The sequence below is a fragment of the Seriola aureovittata genome, chromosome 18, assembly GCF_021018895.1.
Source record: "Seriola aureovittata isolate HTS-2021-v1 ecotype China chromosome 18, ASM2101889v1, whole genome shotgun sequence".
Classification (NCBI taxonomy): domain Eukaryota; kingdom Metazoa; phylum Chordata; class Actinopteri; order Carangiformes; family Carangidae; genus Seriola; species Seriola aureovittata.
This window is the reverse complement of record NC_079381.1, coordinates 17779995-17797500: the sequence shown is the minus strand read 5'-3', so window position 1 is coordinate 17797500 and position 17506 is coordinate 17779995. Positions and strand designations below refer to the sequence as shown.

The window sequence follows — 17506 nt, the reverse complement described above, 5'->3', positions numbered from 1 at the left end:
TCGCCTCTTTTGGTGTTCAGAGCGCTTTTGTCACTTGTAATATACCATCAACTTATGTTTTCTCACACCATGATTTGCAATTCATACTGATCATATAACACAGTAAAATGATTGAAAGCAATGTTGATATTCAGTATAGTGCTCAGCCACACCTCTGAACTATTTCTCAAAATCCATCCTCAGATTTCTTGAGCAGAACTTCAGGAGATTATAGTGAGATGCTGCTTTAGTTGCAACATGTCATTCAGAAGCCAGTTTAAGGAAATATATATACAAGTATAAATGAAAAGCTCATTGACAATTCTGATCCAATTTTAATCTTTGATTATAATGTAGAAAAGTTATACTTTTAAGTTGAAGTAAATGTTTGAGGTCATTCTCATGTATGGAATTGCTGCAATCCTGCATGAGGGTTGTGATGAGGAGCTTTTGCTATACTTGGAATATCCCTCTTCAATGAATATTATTTTTGCTCGACTCCTTGAAAGGTTGCCTCTTGGTAGCTATGTCTTTTATATTGTATTTATAAAAAGCTACCATTAAGTGTTTAGTGATTATCCACTAATATTTCACAATGTAGTACAAGACAACACTAAAGGCTCCCTATCATGAAAAAACTCAAACACTAGCACTAACCACACCACAGTGCCTCCTGCTGGTGAGGAGCAGCACAAGACGCATCTAAATCAGAAAAATCCTTAAAATACTTATACATTGTCTATTTAGTGGAATAGACAGTAATCAATAGGCACTTAATCAAATCCTAAATTAGTCTTTATTGGTCAGAGTGAATCAAAACAAAACAACAAAAGCAGTGACTATAAATCAAATGTGTTGAATGTTTATGAAATCCAGAACTGGCTGAACAGCCCTGAAGTTACAAAATGGTGACAATAATTCACATGAACATAAGTGAAAGGTGCACAGTAAACATTTCACAGTAATGTCAGTGAAGGTGCATCATAAATATTTAACAATTTGAACTTTGCTGAGTGAAGACATTAAAAAAAATAGTAAAGTCATAGTGATTATTAGTGAGTCAATTTAAATACATCAATTAAATCAGTGTCTTTCTGAAAAAGAAATGTAAATAAGTTATTTAAATAAAATTAAATAAATAAGTAATAAAAATAAATAATCATTAAAAGTACTTATATCACACCCAGTACTGTTTAGTGTGTATTGCAGGCCTGTGGTGTTTATGTTTGGGGACATTATTCTGTTTGACGTAGCAGGGGTCATAATAATCCCACTCCAAAGCTGAGGCCAACACACCGTTGGACAGACCGTCACTGTCTGCAGACAAAATCCGCAGGGAGACACCTGAAAAGAATTCACGTTGCATGACGTTTAAACAAAATTAACACGGGTACAAATTTAAAACCTGCGAGTCCCTTTGTGTCACTTCATATATAACAAATTAAAGTGAAGCTGACAGCCTAGCACGTGGACACGTTCATATTCATTTGCTTAGAAAAAAGCTGCCTCAAATTATTTACAGTAGATTCACCCAATATTATAATATACTACTCAAATTCTTTAGATATAGAACCTATACAGTATTACATAGGGCATGTAACTGACTTCAATCAGTACTCCCCCCGACTTTTCCATTAAACCAGTAAAACTGCTCCCTGCACGACTTCATTCAGAAAGCAAGATGCTTCAAAATATAATCATACTGTGCTCCCAGTCTACCTGTTTTGGCCAGTTAGATGCAGCAGTAACATTGGTTATTAATGAGAGTCATATTGATTACAGTGCAGCTGAAGGAGACTGAAGCGTACCTGCACTTGCACCAAAGTCGCTGTCGAGTCCAGGACCCACTGCAGATGTGCTCAGGCAAGACATCTCTGAGGGTGGGTTGGTGTACTCACACTCCATATCTACTTTGTCAAACATGTGCACTGCAACACCTGGGTTCACATCTGTCAGCATCTCGTACGGGCTGCTCCGACAAATATAACCCACATGTTCTATCTCCTGCTGTGAGCAAAGGGAAAAAAAGAAAAGGAATAATGAAAGCTTTTACAGTTGTTGCTCTGTGCATTGACTTGTTTGGCATAAACCAGTCAGAACAGGGTGCAGTATAAGCAGTGACATTTATAAAGGCCTATTGAACACAGTGACTGACATGAGCTCTAAAAACTGCAGGAGAGAAGAAGCAAGGAGAGCTTTTGCACCAAAGATGAGATCAACAGAGAGACTGGATTCATTACTAGAAATGTGTGGGTGTCAAATATCTGACATGAATAAACTAAGATGTAAATGATTTAAATCAAAACCAGCCTACTAACCAATCAATATTATGCAACACAAACATGTAACTGACCAAGAAGAGACACTCGATATTATCACTTCAAAACATTATGATATTTTTTCTACATTTTACAACAATAAGTCAAAATATCTCTATTATGCGTTGACAATAAAATATGTGTACAGATCAGAATCAAAAATTTTCAATATTCAAAATATAATGAAATTTGGAGTATCATCTTCACTGTGTAGCACAGCTGGACTACCAACCAGGCGACGTGGGCAACTGTCCCAGGGGCCACAGACAAAGGTATGACAGTAAGTTTGTGGTAACTCGAATAATTGAAACTTTGCGTGCTTATTATGGGACCCTGCAACACTGAAGTAAATATCAACAGACATAAAAAGGGCTTAAAGGTGGGTCCTGCTTGTTGAGGCCCAGAGTCAAAATCTAACACCTTCACTATTTTACCCAATTTTGTGCTCACATGGTGCATATTTAAGAATTTGTATTTAATCATATTACCATGGGAAACCCCTGTACACAATGACCAGAGAGGAAGAGTAGGTTAGGAGGGGGACTGCAGCTCATTTTTGCCCTGGGGGCCCTGGGCAGGTTATTCCGGCCAAGCTGTATAGTTCATTACTGGGATTTGAACCTGTCAATCTCCACTGTGAGAACAACTTCAACCTCTCTTCCTGGTTCGTTTAGGTGTTGATCACTCACCGTGGGAGAGTTTGGTGGAACTAGGTTCACTCTGGTTTCGGCCTCTGAGTCACTGGACTGCGGTAACAGTGGTGCGCTTCTACACCAGCCCGCCTTGCTGACGCTGTGAGTCCGTGAGCCGGAGGGCAGGTCAAGTCTTGGGGTGAAACCAGCTGCAGAGGAAGTGGCCCGGATGGTGCTCGGCGCCCTCAGGGACCCTGAGCCGGTGGCACCATCTGGTCTTAAGAGCCGAATCCTGTGATCCACCCCGACCCTCTCCCTGGATGAAGCCCTGGAAGAAGTGACAGGATGCGGCAGGACAGGCTCCGACACAGACATGTACGCTCTCCTCCCGGCCTGCAGCGAGGGTTCTCTGGTGACTCTTTGCAGGGTGGACTGTAAGAGCATCATCTCTGCGTCCTCTCGTTTCTGTCTGTTGTTGCTCTTTGACAGGATCAGTAACTTGTATCCCAGGAAGAGGCAGTTGAGCAGAAGCAGGATGACCACGCAGGGTATGAGCAGAAGGACGACTAAAGTCAGGTTTGTCACAGGGTAACCTTCTGTCAGATTTGATGGTGTGGTCTGACTTATGTGCGACATTTCATTCCAGAGGATTGAAAAGGTTAATTTTAGAGAATTGCTGACCTCAGCTGAGATCTCACGTTGTCTCTGAAAGCACAGGTGGTTTGATGTGTCAATCAATGTGGACTACTTTTGAGTTTGAAAGGATTTTTTGTATCTAACAACAACATGCCAGCCTGTTTGTCAAATGCATACAGTCTCCAAATGTTTGTTTGTGACTTTATCGCCCCTGTCTTCGTCATTGCGGACTAATACTCTGTGTTATCAAAGCAAAGGTTTGATCTGAGACCACTGGGTAACGCGCACTCAAGCTGGCAGCCACACAAATTACACAGCAGCAGGTGTGTCTCATTATTTGCAGGATGTGTCGCGTTGTCGTAGCAACCAATCACCGCTAGGTGGCAGCAGGTGGTCAGATCAGACTCCTGCATCACTGCATCTAAAAGCTCTGCAGTGAACTGGGAGATTTTCATGCACTGAATTGTGATTTTTATGGACTGCAATGTCTCAGAGTTTGTCGAGGACTTTTGTAGTCCACTTATTGACTTGCAAAATGCATGTTTATCACAAAAGAACAGTGGAGAACAGAAGTGAAATTATAGTTTTTATTTATTTTTCATGCTTCCAAATATGCCTATGTCAGGTAATAATACATCAACAGCTGGCTCATTGCAGAATATATACAAACATTTCAAATAATTCAATAGAACATTTGACAGATGAATCTCTCTTAGAGACAATGTTTTTGCATTTTGTACACAAAGTAGATCTTTGTACACAAGTACATTTTGCTATTGTAATAAATCAATGCAAAAGATCAGTCATATGAAAACCATATAACTATAATAAAGTTTTTGTTTTTTTTACTTCACATTTCTACCATTCAGGTTTAAGTAAGTCTTTACAGACTTGAATAGCACACTGATATCCTGCTATAGGTTTGCAAGTATAACAGTACAGATAACCTTTTCATTCAAGACAAAGGCTATTGAGTCAATAGACGCCCTCAGATACCAAAGACCTTGTTCATCAGTTCTGAACTCACTGCTCATGTGGCATTGGTGCATCGTGCCTAATACCTGCAGAAAGTCTCCTCACAAAGTCCTGTCTGAACTACAACTCACGTCAGCGCTGCTTGCCATTTCCAAACACAAGAAGAGGTTGTGATTGGTTGTGATAGTTAGCACCTTGGGCAAGGCTGTGTTTGTGAATTGATAACAACATACACACATGGTGGAGCTGTGCCAATCCTGTGGTTTAAAGAAAGCAGGCTAACACTGGGCCAGGCTGTGCTTGATGATCTCGCGGGACTGCGGTGGGATCCTGTCGGGGAAGAGCACCTGGAACTCCACCACCAAGTCGCCTCTCTGGGACGGGCTCTTGGGCAGGGGCAGACCTTCGCCCCTCAGCCTCCGGACAGCACCAGGTTTGATAACGTCACTGCATGGTAGAGGCATCATCCGGTTGTCGAGTGTGGGGACGTTGACAGTGCAGCCACAGAGAGCCTGGAGACAAAAAAATGAATAAAAAGTTAGTCCTGTAGACCTGTTATATTTAGAACAAGTTTCATAATGGACTGGAATGAAGAACACTCAACAAAAAAATAAATTAAATGCCTGATTTATAAAAGTGTCGTGTTGCATAACAGATAAATATGGAGTCTCTGTCTTTCTAAAAGCATAAGGATTTTCACTTATGCAACAAACTGGTGTTACAGATGTTATAATCGCTGCTCTATTTACTGGCTGTGTGTGGGAGTTAAGTGCTTTAGTGACTGGAGGGAGCCATAGGAAGATGGAGGAGCTCTTTGAAATGCCAGTCTCTGTGACTGCTACCCTGCTAATCTGTGTGTGGGTTGGTAGAAGTGAGAGCCAGAGATTGAGCGAGCCAAAAAAAAAAAAAAAAAGCCGCCTCCCTGCCTGCCTCGTACAGGCAGAGGAGTCTGCGGCTAACATAGTAGAGAGGGAGAGTGAAGTGCGATTCGTGGGGGCAGTCGGTGCTGAGGCTAAATTTAGCTCCTGCTCTCTCTCTCTCTACAGGGGCTGATGAGGTAACGGAGGCGTTGGCAGGCTACTGCTGCTGTTCTGTTAGCGGGGGTCTGTCAGCCCATTGTAAGCTGGGGGCTCAGATGCCCATAAGAGAACACTGTGTTCTGTCTTCAGACTACAATCAAATATTACCCTCCCTTCTTTTGGCAGAGACCAGACCTTCTGCCTTACGTTTTATTGATGCCTTTCAGTAATTGATTTCTTTTGGTATTTCAGAAAACGCATTATTCAACAGTTATATAAAGACAAGAAGTGGTTGACGGAGTTTAGCCTTTCTTTGAGTAGGTGTAAGTGGTTGGAAGAATTACCTAGTATATCTACGTATACACCAGTCATATGTTTCATAATATATCATTCATTTAGTCAGGAGTGATGGTCTCTGTGGGAGTCAAACTCTTAAGCCTGATAAACCCGATGTAAATGCAGAAAACTCACCTCTTTGAGGGTGATCTTGGCCGTGTAGACGATGTTGGAGCCCTCTCTCTTGTACTGAGAGTGCTCCTCATCCCTGAGAATGAAGGTGATGTCTGCAGGGGTGTTGTTGGGTGTCTCATCCCCCTCCCTGGGGAAGGTGATCTTGGTCCCCGCTTTCCAGCCTTTCTTCACCACCACATTTAGCACCTTGTCTTCAGATCGCAGGCTGCGGCCGTCGGGGTTGAGCCGGCTGCGGGTGATCTTCACGTGCTTGGTGCAGCCGTGCATCACATCATCAAGGGTCACCAGCAGATCGTGCACCACTGCATCGCCCTGCAGGCGTCGCTGGCCTCTTCGCAGCCCACCCTCATTGCCGGCAAACCCGCCCACGTGGCTGAAGGTGAACCGTCTGAAAGGGTTGAAGAGGTCATCTTCACCGTCATTTTCACTGCCAAAGAAGATGTCGAAGTGGTCGGAACCATGGAAGAAGGAGGAGAAGGTGGCATGGGGGTCGTTGGGGAAATTATTGCGGAAAACGTTGCCTTGGCCTGCCAGTGACATTCCATTTTTTAGGCCTAAAAACACAGAGAGAACACAAAAAGTTAAATTAAATTTCTGCACATTTGATGCTTTCATGCAAATTCTACCTTTACTAAACATCAGCTCTTTAGGAATATTCAGGAAAACTCTTCCACTGCTCCCTGAATAATTTATCAGCCCCACAGCTGTCTATGCTGCACATGTTTGGCTGGTTTAATAGGGGTGGTGGTGTTTTAATCACGATCCTCCTTCTGCACATCAGTATTTAGCATTGATGAAGACATGAACAGTTAATGCAGCAGCTTATGCCACGCCAATTAACCAGATGACAGTTACTCTTTAAGCTATTTAAGTCATGTAAATGAAGTCCCAACAGTGTCAAGTCTCCCTCACTCTCACCTTCTTCTCCAAACTGGTCATATATGCTTCTCTTCTTGGGGTCAGTCAGGATCTCGTAGGCCTCAGCGATCTCTTTGAACTTGTCCTCTGCATCAGCATCGCTGTTCTTGTCTGGGTGGAACTTGAGAGCCATCTTCCTGTAGGCCTTCTTGATCTCATCTTCATTGGATTCAGGGGCCACACCCAGGATTTTGTAGAAGTCCTTGCCTGTGGGTTTGATGGACAGGCAGGGTGTGTCCTGCTCAGACTTGCTGCTTTCCTGTAGAAGCAAAAACAGCCATGCAATCATTGAACCATTCATAAAACCCGGGTCAAACAATTCACTTTTTTTGTCTTTAAAGTCTTGAAATCTTTTTTGGCAATGATGTATGGTCTTCTCAAGGGTTAGATGCTTTGAAGGACTGAACAACTAATAGGCATGTAAATTAAAATATTCACCCCCTGGAATACAGCACAGAATGGCTGAGCAACCCCCACAGTAACTGATGTACAGCATCTATATAAATATGCAGCAGAATCAGCCCCGCAGCAAAAACACCAGTTTATCTCTCTGTGCTGCTATGCAATTGCACATCCCTGAATTTTACAGGCTGATGCACAACACAACGTGACAGAAGGGGGGAAGTCGTGTGAGGGGCAAAAGACTTCCCCCCTCAACGACCGAGATTCTCTGCAGCGATTGGCTGAGCGGGAATCAGCGACTCTTGCATTTGAATGAAACCACGGCAACAGACACAAGATAGTGAGGATAAGTTATAGAGAAAGGTGCCGGTGGATCAGCGAATTAACTTATATAACGCGCTTTGTATGAAACGTAAGCATTCTAGCTGTGTATTTAACTTGATGCAATTTAAGTCATTAATCATTTAAGAGGCTTTAACAGAGAAGCAAAAAATGAAAAGCTTGAAAAAGAAACTTTATGAGAAATGTACTTACCGCTGATGATGATGAGCCCGAGCTGTCGCCTCTGTGCATAACTCGCACTTTGCACTTGACATTGACATTTTTGTGCTTCATACCGAACTGTGTCCAGATGAGAACCATGATGCTCAGTTAGAAAGTTTTCTTTGTATTGTATTTGTGGGGCTACGTGTCGCTGTCCGGTCGCGCTGGTGCTGAAATCTCTCTGCTTCGTCCTGTCTGCTGCTGCTGCTGCTGCTGCTCTTCTCCTCTGCTCTCCTCGGCTCTCTGATAAATACCGCCGCGGCAGCTCCTTTACTATACACGCACCCACCCACGCAGCGTGACCGAGCTTTCCCCGGATCCGCCCATTTCTTCACGCGCGGCAGGGGATGCCGGTGTCCTCAGATTGCTCGGTGCAAGGCCATTGGTGCTCCTGCGATGATCACGCGGATGTTGCAGCCTCCTTCTCCATCTCGAGACTTGCTTCCGGAGTTCTTGAAGGCAGAGCCGAGCAGACAGTCACGACTCAGTACAGAGAGTACTTTTTTTTATTCAGACAGAACAGAACAGAACAGAACAACCAGACATACAAATATAAAAAAAAACACCCTGCTGCTGCCCAGACAATCTCTAGACAGTCTCCCGCTCACTGATGGAGTCCCTGTCCTCAAGTGACTTCTTATGTAGGCTACATATTGTACATTTGAATATCACTTTCAAACATTTAACCTTTAACTTTGCTGTAGGTGAGAGAATGCATCAAAGTGAACAACCTGTTTCTTATTATAGCTATTTTAAGTAGCCTATAATTCTGCAGTGATACCTGAAGTTAAGCATGTGTACAGATTAGATTATGTGATCAGTAAGTATTTACATAGGGCTGACACAGTAACATGAACACCTATGCAGTCTAATGCATTTTAATGAAAAAGCAGTGGCAGAAGAAGACATCCAATAGATTCATGTAAAATACTCAATTGCAAGTAAAAGTAATGCATTCAAAATCCTACTAAAGTAAAAAGGCCTTTTTGACTGATGCATTCCTACACATCACATTGTTAGATTGTAAATATTGATGCATCAGCAGCCTTTTATTCTTATAGCTTGTCTAGGTGGAGCAGTTAGGTAGTTTAGTCCAGGGGTTCCCAACGCGGGGATTGAGCCCTCCAAAGAGTCACAAGAGGGGCCATGAGATGATTTTTTTATTTTTTACTTTGAATACTTATATTTAATCTATTAGTTCATTCTTGGGCAATTAACAGATGTGATATGTGATATCCCCTCTAATAAGACTAAAACAGATAAGGCTGAAGGCAAAGCTTATTATGCCCTTCTACATTCAAATATTACATTCCCCATATTCAAAGTAAATAAACCAATAAATAACTGGAAAGTTCCCGAAACAAACAAAGAAACAAACAAAAGATAATACAATTTTAAATAACAATGTAATGTCCAAAGGAAAACACATTTTAGACCATATTCTTGTACTTATTGAGTGAATTATATTTGAACACTTTCTTAGTAGCAAAGAACAAAAAACACAGCAACATAGCACACATTTGTTTTCATTCTCTAGCGTGGATGATGATGAAACTATCTGAGAAGTTTAGAGGACACATCACTCTTTGTTTGAACATCTAACAACTATTATCTGAAACAGCACCACTTGTTAAGTCTTTAACAGTGTTGTATTTTATAAGGTAAAAATCTTAATCTGAAAAGTAACCAGTAACTCTATAAACCTGGCAGAGTAGAAGTTTTAAGCTGTATATAATGAAAATACTCAACAATTTTTGTAGCTGTTCTCTGCTGTTGTGGATTGCATTATATCACATCCCCAAGCCCCCATAAATACAGAAGAGTTAGATGTTACGGAGAAAGAACCTAGAAATTTACCGCCACAAATTACAGCCTTAAAAGTTTCCATTGAGTACCACTTTAAATGTGTCCAGTTTTATTTCCTGTTGCTGAAATAAACTTGGACCCAAACGGTTGTGTTAATGGAGCTCCACTGAAAAGGTCAGTACGCTTTACAGAGGCAGTATTTAGTGAATGGTTCTTGCATCATTTGGACTGTGCAGGTGTTCATGTAATTGCATCCACCCCCGTAGTTCTGCATAGCAATAAAGTGCAGTACAGACCATTAATGCAAAACAATGCAAATGAGACACTTAATACCCTACAGCAAACAGCTGTAGAAGTTGTGTAACTGAAGGTGTTAAAAACTGAATGTGTTAAAAACCTTGTGTTGTCTGGTAAGAGTTCAAATATAGACAGGTGACAACTGACAGGAAAAACCAACATAAATTGTCTTAGTAAGGTGTTCGGCCAAAATGCAGCTGCAACTCCCAAAAGTACCTTTCAACCCCAGCTGCCACCCCAGTTTTGGACAGTCAAATTTAAAAATCTATAACTAAAAAGTTGTGGAGTGTCAGACGTTTACAAGAGTGAAACTCCGATGTCCGAGTGCAAGCGAATGCAGCATGAGATGACCGTCTTACGCTCGGCTACACCATTGTCTTCCAGACCCCCCTAAAGTGAAATCTCATTGGATATTTACAGGGCTGCCTCCACTCAGTAGCCAGCAAGCTAACAAACAACAGCAGACAAGCTAACACAGCCACAGAGAGAGAGGGGAGAAATGAGGAAAGAACAGCGCATCCTGCTTTGGACTTCTCACGACGATATTCATAACCTGGAATACTTTTATGACTCTAAACGTTACCACATTTAATTATGATGGTTATGATGCAAATTAAAGTTAAAGTATCTGCTATAGTGAAACAATGGTGCACAATCCAGAGAGATAATGTTCAGTTTCTCTGTCTCATACAGTCTATCCTCTGTCCACTGTTTCTTAGCACTGACATTATGGTTTCAGTACAGCACAGTATAAGTTTGTAGTATTTGGTTTTCCTCATTATAAAAATGCAAATTTATGATCCACACAAAAGGTTTTTGGATGTAAGTGTTTTCATGTAACATCAGACAACCCTCAATTCAACAAAAATATCCATCCCCTTTTCTTATCCTAATTCTCCCATAATAATTTCTGTGCAGTCCCTAACCAGTACAACTCCTTGTGAAGATAAAATAAGTAATCAGATAAAATCTCTTTGTGATGGCTCATTTAATATTTAAATATCTCACAGAACCACATACTCTTGTTGACTTAAAAGTAATCACAGGAAGGCCACTCGATGAAATTCAGCAAGTCATCTGCTTGAATGCCACTTTCACCCCCATTGACAAATAGTCATTATTTCTATTTAGAGATCATACTACACATACTGCAGGATTACGGCAGAGATCCGACTGTGCAGCCAGTAGTGCAGCCAATGGATAATGGATATGGAAATCAGTGTCACAGGGAGCGTACATACATGGCAATGCTTCCTCTGCTGTGATGCTTCATACATCCAATGGAGGATGGAATTTCCTGGGGATTCTCCTTTCGTCGTACAGGAAGCAGCAGACAAATTTGGTTTGCACATGATGAGCCAGGAGCGTCACGCACCAGATAGCAGCTCTACCTTACTATTCACAGATTGAACAGGATAGAGTGAATCAGAACAGCCTCTTTCACAACGCTCATTCGTCCTGCCCACGGGAACAGTCTGACTGTGTGCTTGGCCTGTTTATCACACATTCACACCCTCTCTCATAGAAACACATACAACAGTGCCTGTCAGTCTCAGATATAATAATGCTAATTAAAGCACCAAGCTGCACTGGCACGGTTATTGTTAGGCAGTGAGAAAGTGGACAGCTCACATGCAGCCGGTTGTTCTTATGGTGTTTACTGTTATTACATGTTCAGTAGTGTCTGCAATGAACAGCCACTATCTTTTGGTGACCAGGGCCTCCTCAGAAATGTTTAACTGCTTTATTATTAATATTACAATTTGTGCCTTTATAGGTAGAGTATTGTGGTATATGGTATAGAGAACTGAGTCAAAGGCTGAGAATTAGCTTGGTTTGCAGATTTGGTGTATGGTTTTGTTCTTTGAGTGACAGGTTTCAAAATTTATGTGATATATTAAGATTTTGTGTGTAAGTAGTTTTAAAAAAAACTGTAAATTGGTTTCATCACATCATTAACAAAGTTATTGTACTTTGTGTGTACACAAAGTATGAACACGTTTGTGTGTTGTGTGTAAACTATGACTGTGCTCCACCTCCATAGGGGGCAGCATTTCACATCTTCGACCCCGTCTAGTAAATCACATTGTTGTTTTAGATTTTAGACAATTAGTTTAGATCATACAAGTTATTTATATTCAAACATGTTAGGTCTATTGTGTATATGTATAATGAATAGTAAGGATAGATATTAATAGGCTAAAATAAATACAGTATAAATATTGACATGAATATGCTAAATATATACAGAATGTGAACACTAGTAACAGTAGGAATATTATGAAATGTAAATGCAAGAAAATGAGCAGTAAACAACTAGAGGTATGATAAAAAATTCAATGTACAAACTCAAGTAAGGCATAACCCTGTTATATGCAACAGTATCAATGATTCCTGGACATTTAAAGTCGTCTCATCAACGCTATGCAGAAGACAGAGACGTTAGGGAAGGGTTGGGAGCTCAGACTGCTGCTAACCTTTGTTTTGATTGTTTCTCTGGTCAGGTTTTTACCGGCAGCCGAATTATCCATAGAATTGTCCTTTCTCAAACCGGTAAACGAATAATGTAGTTTCACTTTAAAAATCAGAGATTAACCGACAATCTTCAGCAGACACAGGACATGACGTCTCCAGTGGCCGAGAGCTGACCTGTCTAACATCTACTCAGCTTTTTTCTCTGATAACTTAAGATCCAGATGTCTGATGACTTAAATCCTTCATCTGGTTAAAATGTCCAGTTGAAAACCACCAAGGTGTATAAAGTGTATGTGACTTAAACCTAGATAAAAGTAAATTTTGAGCTCCTGGCAGGCATTAAAATCTTTTAATTCATTAAGTTTGAGAATTGCTGGAACATTTGAGAAATTGTACCCAACTCAAAAAATATATGACATAGCTCAAGACATTTTTAGACATTTTAATGTACACAATTTACATATTATAACTTCAATTTGTGCACAGAGCTGTATTCGGCACTAAGTCACAATCTACAATAAAGACATTTCAAACCCAGTCCCAAAGAATGAAAAGCTTATTTTAGGGCCAATGGAAAAGCTTGTTCCCAGCAACTTTGCTTGGAAGCCTGTCACACCAACACTAATACTAGTGTCTAAGGACAGACCGACTGTCGCCTTTATAGGACCAGCAGTGACTGAAGCACTGACCAATTCTGCTTTTGCATAGGCTGCGGCACCGAGACCCAACAGAGGCTCCAGCTCCAATGCAGGCATTGGGCCCCTTGACCTCAGCATCAAAAACACTCAGTTCAGCTCGAGCATGGCCCAGTCCTGCAGCAGCGTGAAATCCTACACTGGGAATACGCTTTCCAGGTTTGTCCTCAAATCCCTCTCTATATTTCTTGCCATGTGCATAGTCGCCAACAACAAAGGCTTTTTTAGGCCGGTCATAGGTGTCGATCACGTCCGCTAGTCCGAGTAGACGAACAGAAGCTTCCACACCTCCTTTCACATTAATATGTCCTGCAAGCAAAGAAATTTCATCTCAAAGATGACTAAAGATGATGTTACCTGTAGAAAGATATTTTTGGTGTGGAGATTGCAAGAATACTACAGTAATATTTTAGAAAAAAATATGTACTATTATGAGAATTATGTAAAATCATATTTCAAAAGTAATACTTTGATAAAAAAAAATATTGTTATATTCAATAATATAATTATGACAAAATATAAAGCATTGGGCTTTAATCGTTTTTCACAGCCATTAACTTCTGTCTCGGGGAAGTCCTTGCTCTGCTCTAGCTGTACCCTGCTATGTCACTAAGAAATCATCTTCAGTTCAATATGACTGACAGTAAAACAAATGGAACCAAATGGAACCAACAGCACAGGAGTAAAAATAGTATTTGACTGAAAATAAGAAAAACATAAAACAAAACAGTTAAAAGATATTTTACTTCATATACTTTAATAATACACTTTGTCACTTTATGAACACTTTATCACTTGTCTATTATGCTTCATGATCACATCGTCTTGTGTGTCATCTTCTGTTTTTTTTCACCAATAAGAAAAGAAATGAATTACTTACCTGTAGCTTTCACGTCTGAAAAAAATAAAATACAATTTTTCTTATTAAGATAAATTAATTTTTTACATTTCATTACATTCATAAAAGTGAAATGAAACTTGTCAAATGGACAATTATTCCATTATGGAATTGACAGATGTGACATTTTGTAGTGCATATTGTCCATGTGAACATAAACTACATACCTTTCTTTACCTTCTCCCACTTGATCTTTTGACATTTACCCTGAAAGAAAAAGAAAATTTGAAATAAACTGTTAGTTTCCCTGTGGGACCTGCCTCAAGTGGAATGAAAATAACTGTGATAATGGAAATGCACTGTATACATTTATAGCAAATACATTTTACATTATATAAACAGCATAAATGTGATACTAAAATTATGAAAACCTCCACAATCCTGTGTGTCAGATTTTCAACATTAAAACAATGACTACAAAGGGCATCAAGTAGCTCAGTTGATTGAGCATCCGCCCCTCGCTGCAGTTGGCCCCGGTTCAAGTCCTGCATCGGAAAAGCCCTTTGCTGCATGTCGTTCCCCCTCTCTCTGTCTCCCCATTTCCTGTCTCTCGCTACTGCACTGCCAATAAAGGCATAAAAGGCACCAAAAAATATATTAAAAAAAAAAATGAATATGAGATACAGTAATGTTTCATTTAACTCTATTTAGAAATGAGACTTGACTATAGCTCAGTGATTGTTTCAGGTTGGAGCTGTAGGCTGAATACTGAGCTTCAAAAAAAGTGCAGTTTGGTCAATAGTGTAAAATGCCATCATACTATAAAGTAAACTTACTTACCATAATGATATTGTGTGCCGGGTGAAAGATGTTATACCAGCTGAACTGCTGTACTAACTGCTCCCATTCGGGGGGGAAAAATATACCAACTACAAAAGGTTCCTTCCACCCATTGTGTGTGCGTGTGTATGTGTGTGTGTGTGTGTGTGTGTGTGTGTGTGTGTGTGTGTGTGTGTGTGTGTGTGTGTGTGTGTGTACTTACAGGGACGTAAGACACTGCCTGTGACTGAGAAAGAAACTGAAAGTATGAAACAAGCTTCAACAACAGAACAACAGTTTCAGAACAAAGGTTCAATCATAAAGACAAAGAAGGATAAAAAGTGAGTGAAGATAAAACACAAATGCAATACAGTTTAACAGCAACACAAACTGCTGCCTCCAACAAAAAACTGATAAAAAAAACAAACAAATGAATAATTATTTCATTAATTTAAAAGAAGATAAATATTTGAACTGATTACAGAACACCTAACAACACCTAACCTGCTGATGTTTAAATTTAATATCAGCACTATATGTAAACACTACATGTTTATGCTAGGAGAAGAGGTGCCAGACATCAGGCGGGAACCGCACCCGTTCGTGTTTATAACCGTCAGTTTTCCCTGGATGGATGTGGGGACATTCTATTTCTGAAAAACGGATCTCCATCCTGTGGAAAAGAAAGTAAAAAGGCTGTTAGGCCAACAGAGGAACACTGACTCAAATTAGATTAATTTCCCTTAAGGAATAGCATCGTAGGATAAACAACATGGACATATACTGTATATGCACAGTGGCAAGAAGAAGTAAGTTACTTTTTCTTGCCACTGTGCATATATTTATGTAATAATTTAGATAATTGTAGCTCCCTTTTTCTTTTGCTTGTTTTGTTTTTTGTTGATTATTTTATTCAAAAGAGATTTTAACGCTTTATGAAAAAAGAAAAAAGAAAATTACGTTAACCTACACAGTACAGGGCACAGATATAAATCTAAACAGTTCAGCCTGGCAGTTGTTGAGGCAGGCATGGAAGTCATTTTATAGCCTCTCATTCAGTCTGCAGACAGCTGTCCTTGCTTCTTTTCCCTCTACCTCCACAGCCTCCTGCTGCATTAGCAGTTAGTACATATCAAAACATATCAAAATATTGCACAAATTAAAAATTTGACCTGATGATGGCACTAGATAAGCCAGATGATTACCAATGATATTATATTTCATCTTGAGGGAAACTTGATTGTCTGTACAAAATATCAATTATTGTCAATGCTTGTTGAGAAATTTCACTCAAAACCACAAATTTCAATATCATGAGGGGCGTCGAGTAGCTCAGTTGGATGAGCATCCGCCCCATGTGTAGAGGCTACAGTCCTCGCTGCATCGGACAGCCCTTAGCTGCATGTCATTCCCCCTCTCTCTGTCTCCCCATTTCCTGTCTCTCTCTACTGCACTGTCAATAAAGGCACAAAAAAGCCAGAAAAAAAAAAAAAAAGTCAATATCATGGTGGCGCTAGAGGAAAAGTCATGGAATTAGCAAAGTCATTAAGATTCATTCCCTGGGGAATATAAATGTCTCTACCAAATTTAATGAGAATCCAGCACAAAGATGTTGACTTATTTCAGTCTGGATCAAAGTGTTGGACCGACTGACTGACATTATAAAAATGAAGGGTGGGAGGGTAGGTCACCATCAGAGTTCTTCCTGCTCTCCCACACAGGCGAAAAAACAAACTGTACAACAGCACACTATGACCCCTTCAGATTCTGATTCAGATTTAGTCTTTCCTGTTATTATTCTTTGTCTTACCTCTGTCAAGCTGTAATTAACTGTAACTAACAAAACTAAAAGATTGTTAATTTTTTTTAACATTATTAATGATGGACATGGGAAACAATGACATCCTTGGAACATTTAAGTAACACTGAATCTAAAAATATGTTTATCATTTATTTGTGTTCAGATTGAGGGAGTTATGACTCTACTTTTTAAAGTACTGGCATATTTACGGTATTGGTATATTTATAGTACTTGACATGTTTCCCATAAATGTGACCATTCTGACTCTACAGATCATGCTAAAGTAACATGATTTTGTGGCTCATTCATGTTTCAGCAGAAATAAAATAATGTTCTCATCTATATTGCTCTAAAGTCATTGAAAAAAGAAAAGCACACAACATAACATGAAACCAAACATCCATTTATGAAAAAATATGAAACTCACCATCTTTAACTCTGATCTCAAACTCCTTGTATGAATCTACAAATGGGAATCTGGACAAACCACACATGTACCATCATCAGTCAGATTTGGTCAGCTGCGTGATGCTCACAAGAAGATTTTTACAAATAAAATCTGTGGCTTTTTAGCCAAGTTAGCGCATTGACTCTTGGGATGACTGTGGCGCAGTTGGTTGGTTGGATGGATGGTGTGGATGGTTTGATCTAATGCCACCATTAGTTTCACATTTTTGTCTTGGAGTGAAATGTCTCGAGATTTTGGATGGAAAACTGGTTGATCTTTGTTTGCATCAATGGCACCATCTTCAGGTCAAAAATACATTTTGTTCAGTACTTTATATGACGACCAAACTGTAAAACTAAAGATACTGTATTCACTTCAGCCTCAATGTTACTTTGTGTTCAGTGCTAATTAGCAAATTTTAGCTTTCTAACATT

The 17506-nt window shown here is 40.0% G+C and overlaps 2 protein-coding genes across 3 annotated transcripts; both read right to left on the bottom strand.

Moving 5' to 3' along the window:
- Positions 1–756: 756 nt before the first annotated feature.
- Positions 757–3857, bottom strand: hwa (huluwa). Of its 2 annotated transcripts, none has more exons than XM_056404004.1 (3): positions 2987–3857; positions 1788–1986; positions 757–1323 (listed from the first exon to the last, which is right to left on the bottom strand). In XM_056404004.1, exons 1-3 carry the CDS (start codon positions 3563–3565, stop codon positions 1157–1159), a joined length of 945 nt encoding a protein of 314 aa, XP_056259979.1. In that variant the 5' UTR covers positions 3566–3857; the 3' UTR covers positions 757–1156. The 2 variants fall into 2 exon arrangements, with proteins under 2 accessions (XP_056259979.1, XP_056259980.1); XM_056404005.1 differs by having other exon boundaries at positions 1788–1983.
- A 281-nt stretch (positions 3858–4138) lies between these two features.
- Positions 4139–8137, bottom strand: zgc:122979 (uncharacterized protein LOC641576 homolog). Its single transcript, XM_056402717.1, has 4 exons — positions 7885–8137; positions 6949–7207; positions 6031–6584; positions 4139–5052 (listed from the first exon to the last, which is right to left on the bottom strand). Exons 1-4 carry the CDS (start codon positions 7990–7992, stop codon positions 4819–4821), a joined length of 1155 nt encoding a protein of 384 aa, XP_056258692.1. The 5' UTR covers positions 7993–8137; the 3' UTR covers positions 4139–4818.
- Positions 8138–17506: the final 9369 nt, after the last annotated feature.

Coding starts and splice junctions, on each gene's coding strand:
- hwa (XM_056404004.1), bottom strand. CDS start 3,565: ATGTCGCACATAAGTCAGACCACACCATCAAATCTGACAGAAGGTTAC. Junction 1,987..2,986: donor TTCCACCAAACTCTCCCACG/GTGAGTGATCAA, acceptor CTTTGCTCACAG/CAGGAGATAGAACATGTGGG. Junction 1,324..1,787: donor CGACTTTGGTGCAAGTGCAG/GTACGCTTCAGT, acceptor AATTCTTTTCAG/GTGTCTCCCTGCGGATTTTG.
- zgc:122979 (XM_056402717.1), bottom strand. CDS start 7,992: ATGGTTCTCATCTGGACACAGTTCGGTATGAAGCACAAAAATGTCAAT. Junction 7,208..7,884: donor CGGGCTCATCATCATCAGCG/GTAAGTACATTT, acceptor TTGCTTCTACAG/GAAAGCAGCAAGTCTGAGCA. Junction 6,585..6,948: donor TGACCAGTTTGGAGAAGAAG/GTGAGAGTGAGG, acceptor CTGTGTTTTTAG/GCCTAAAAAATGGAATGTCA.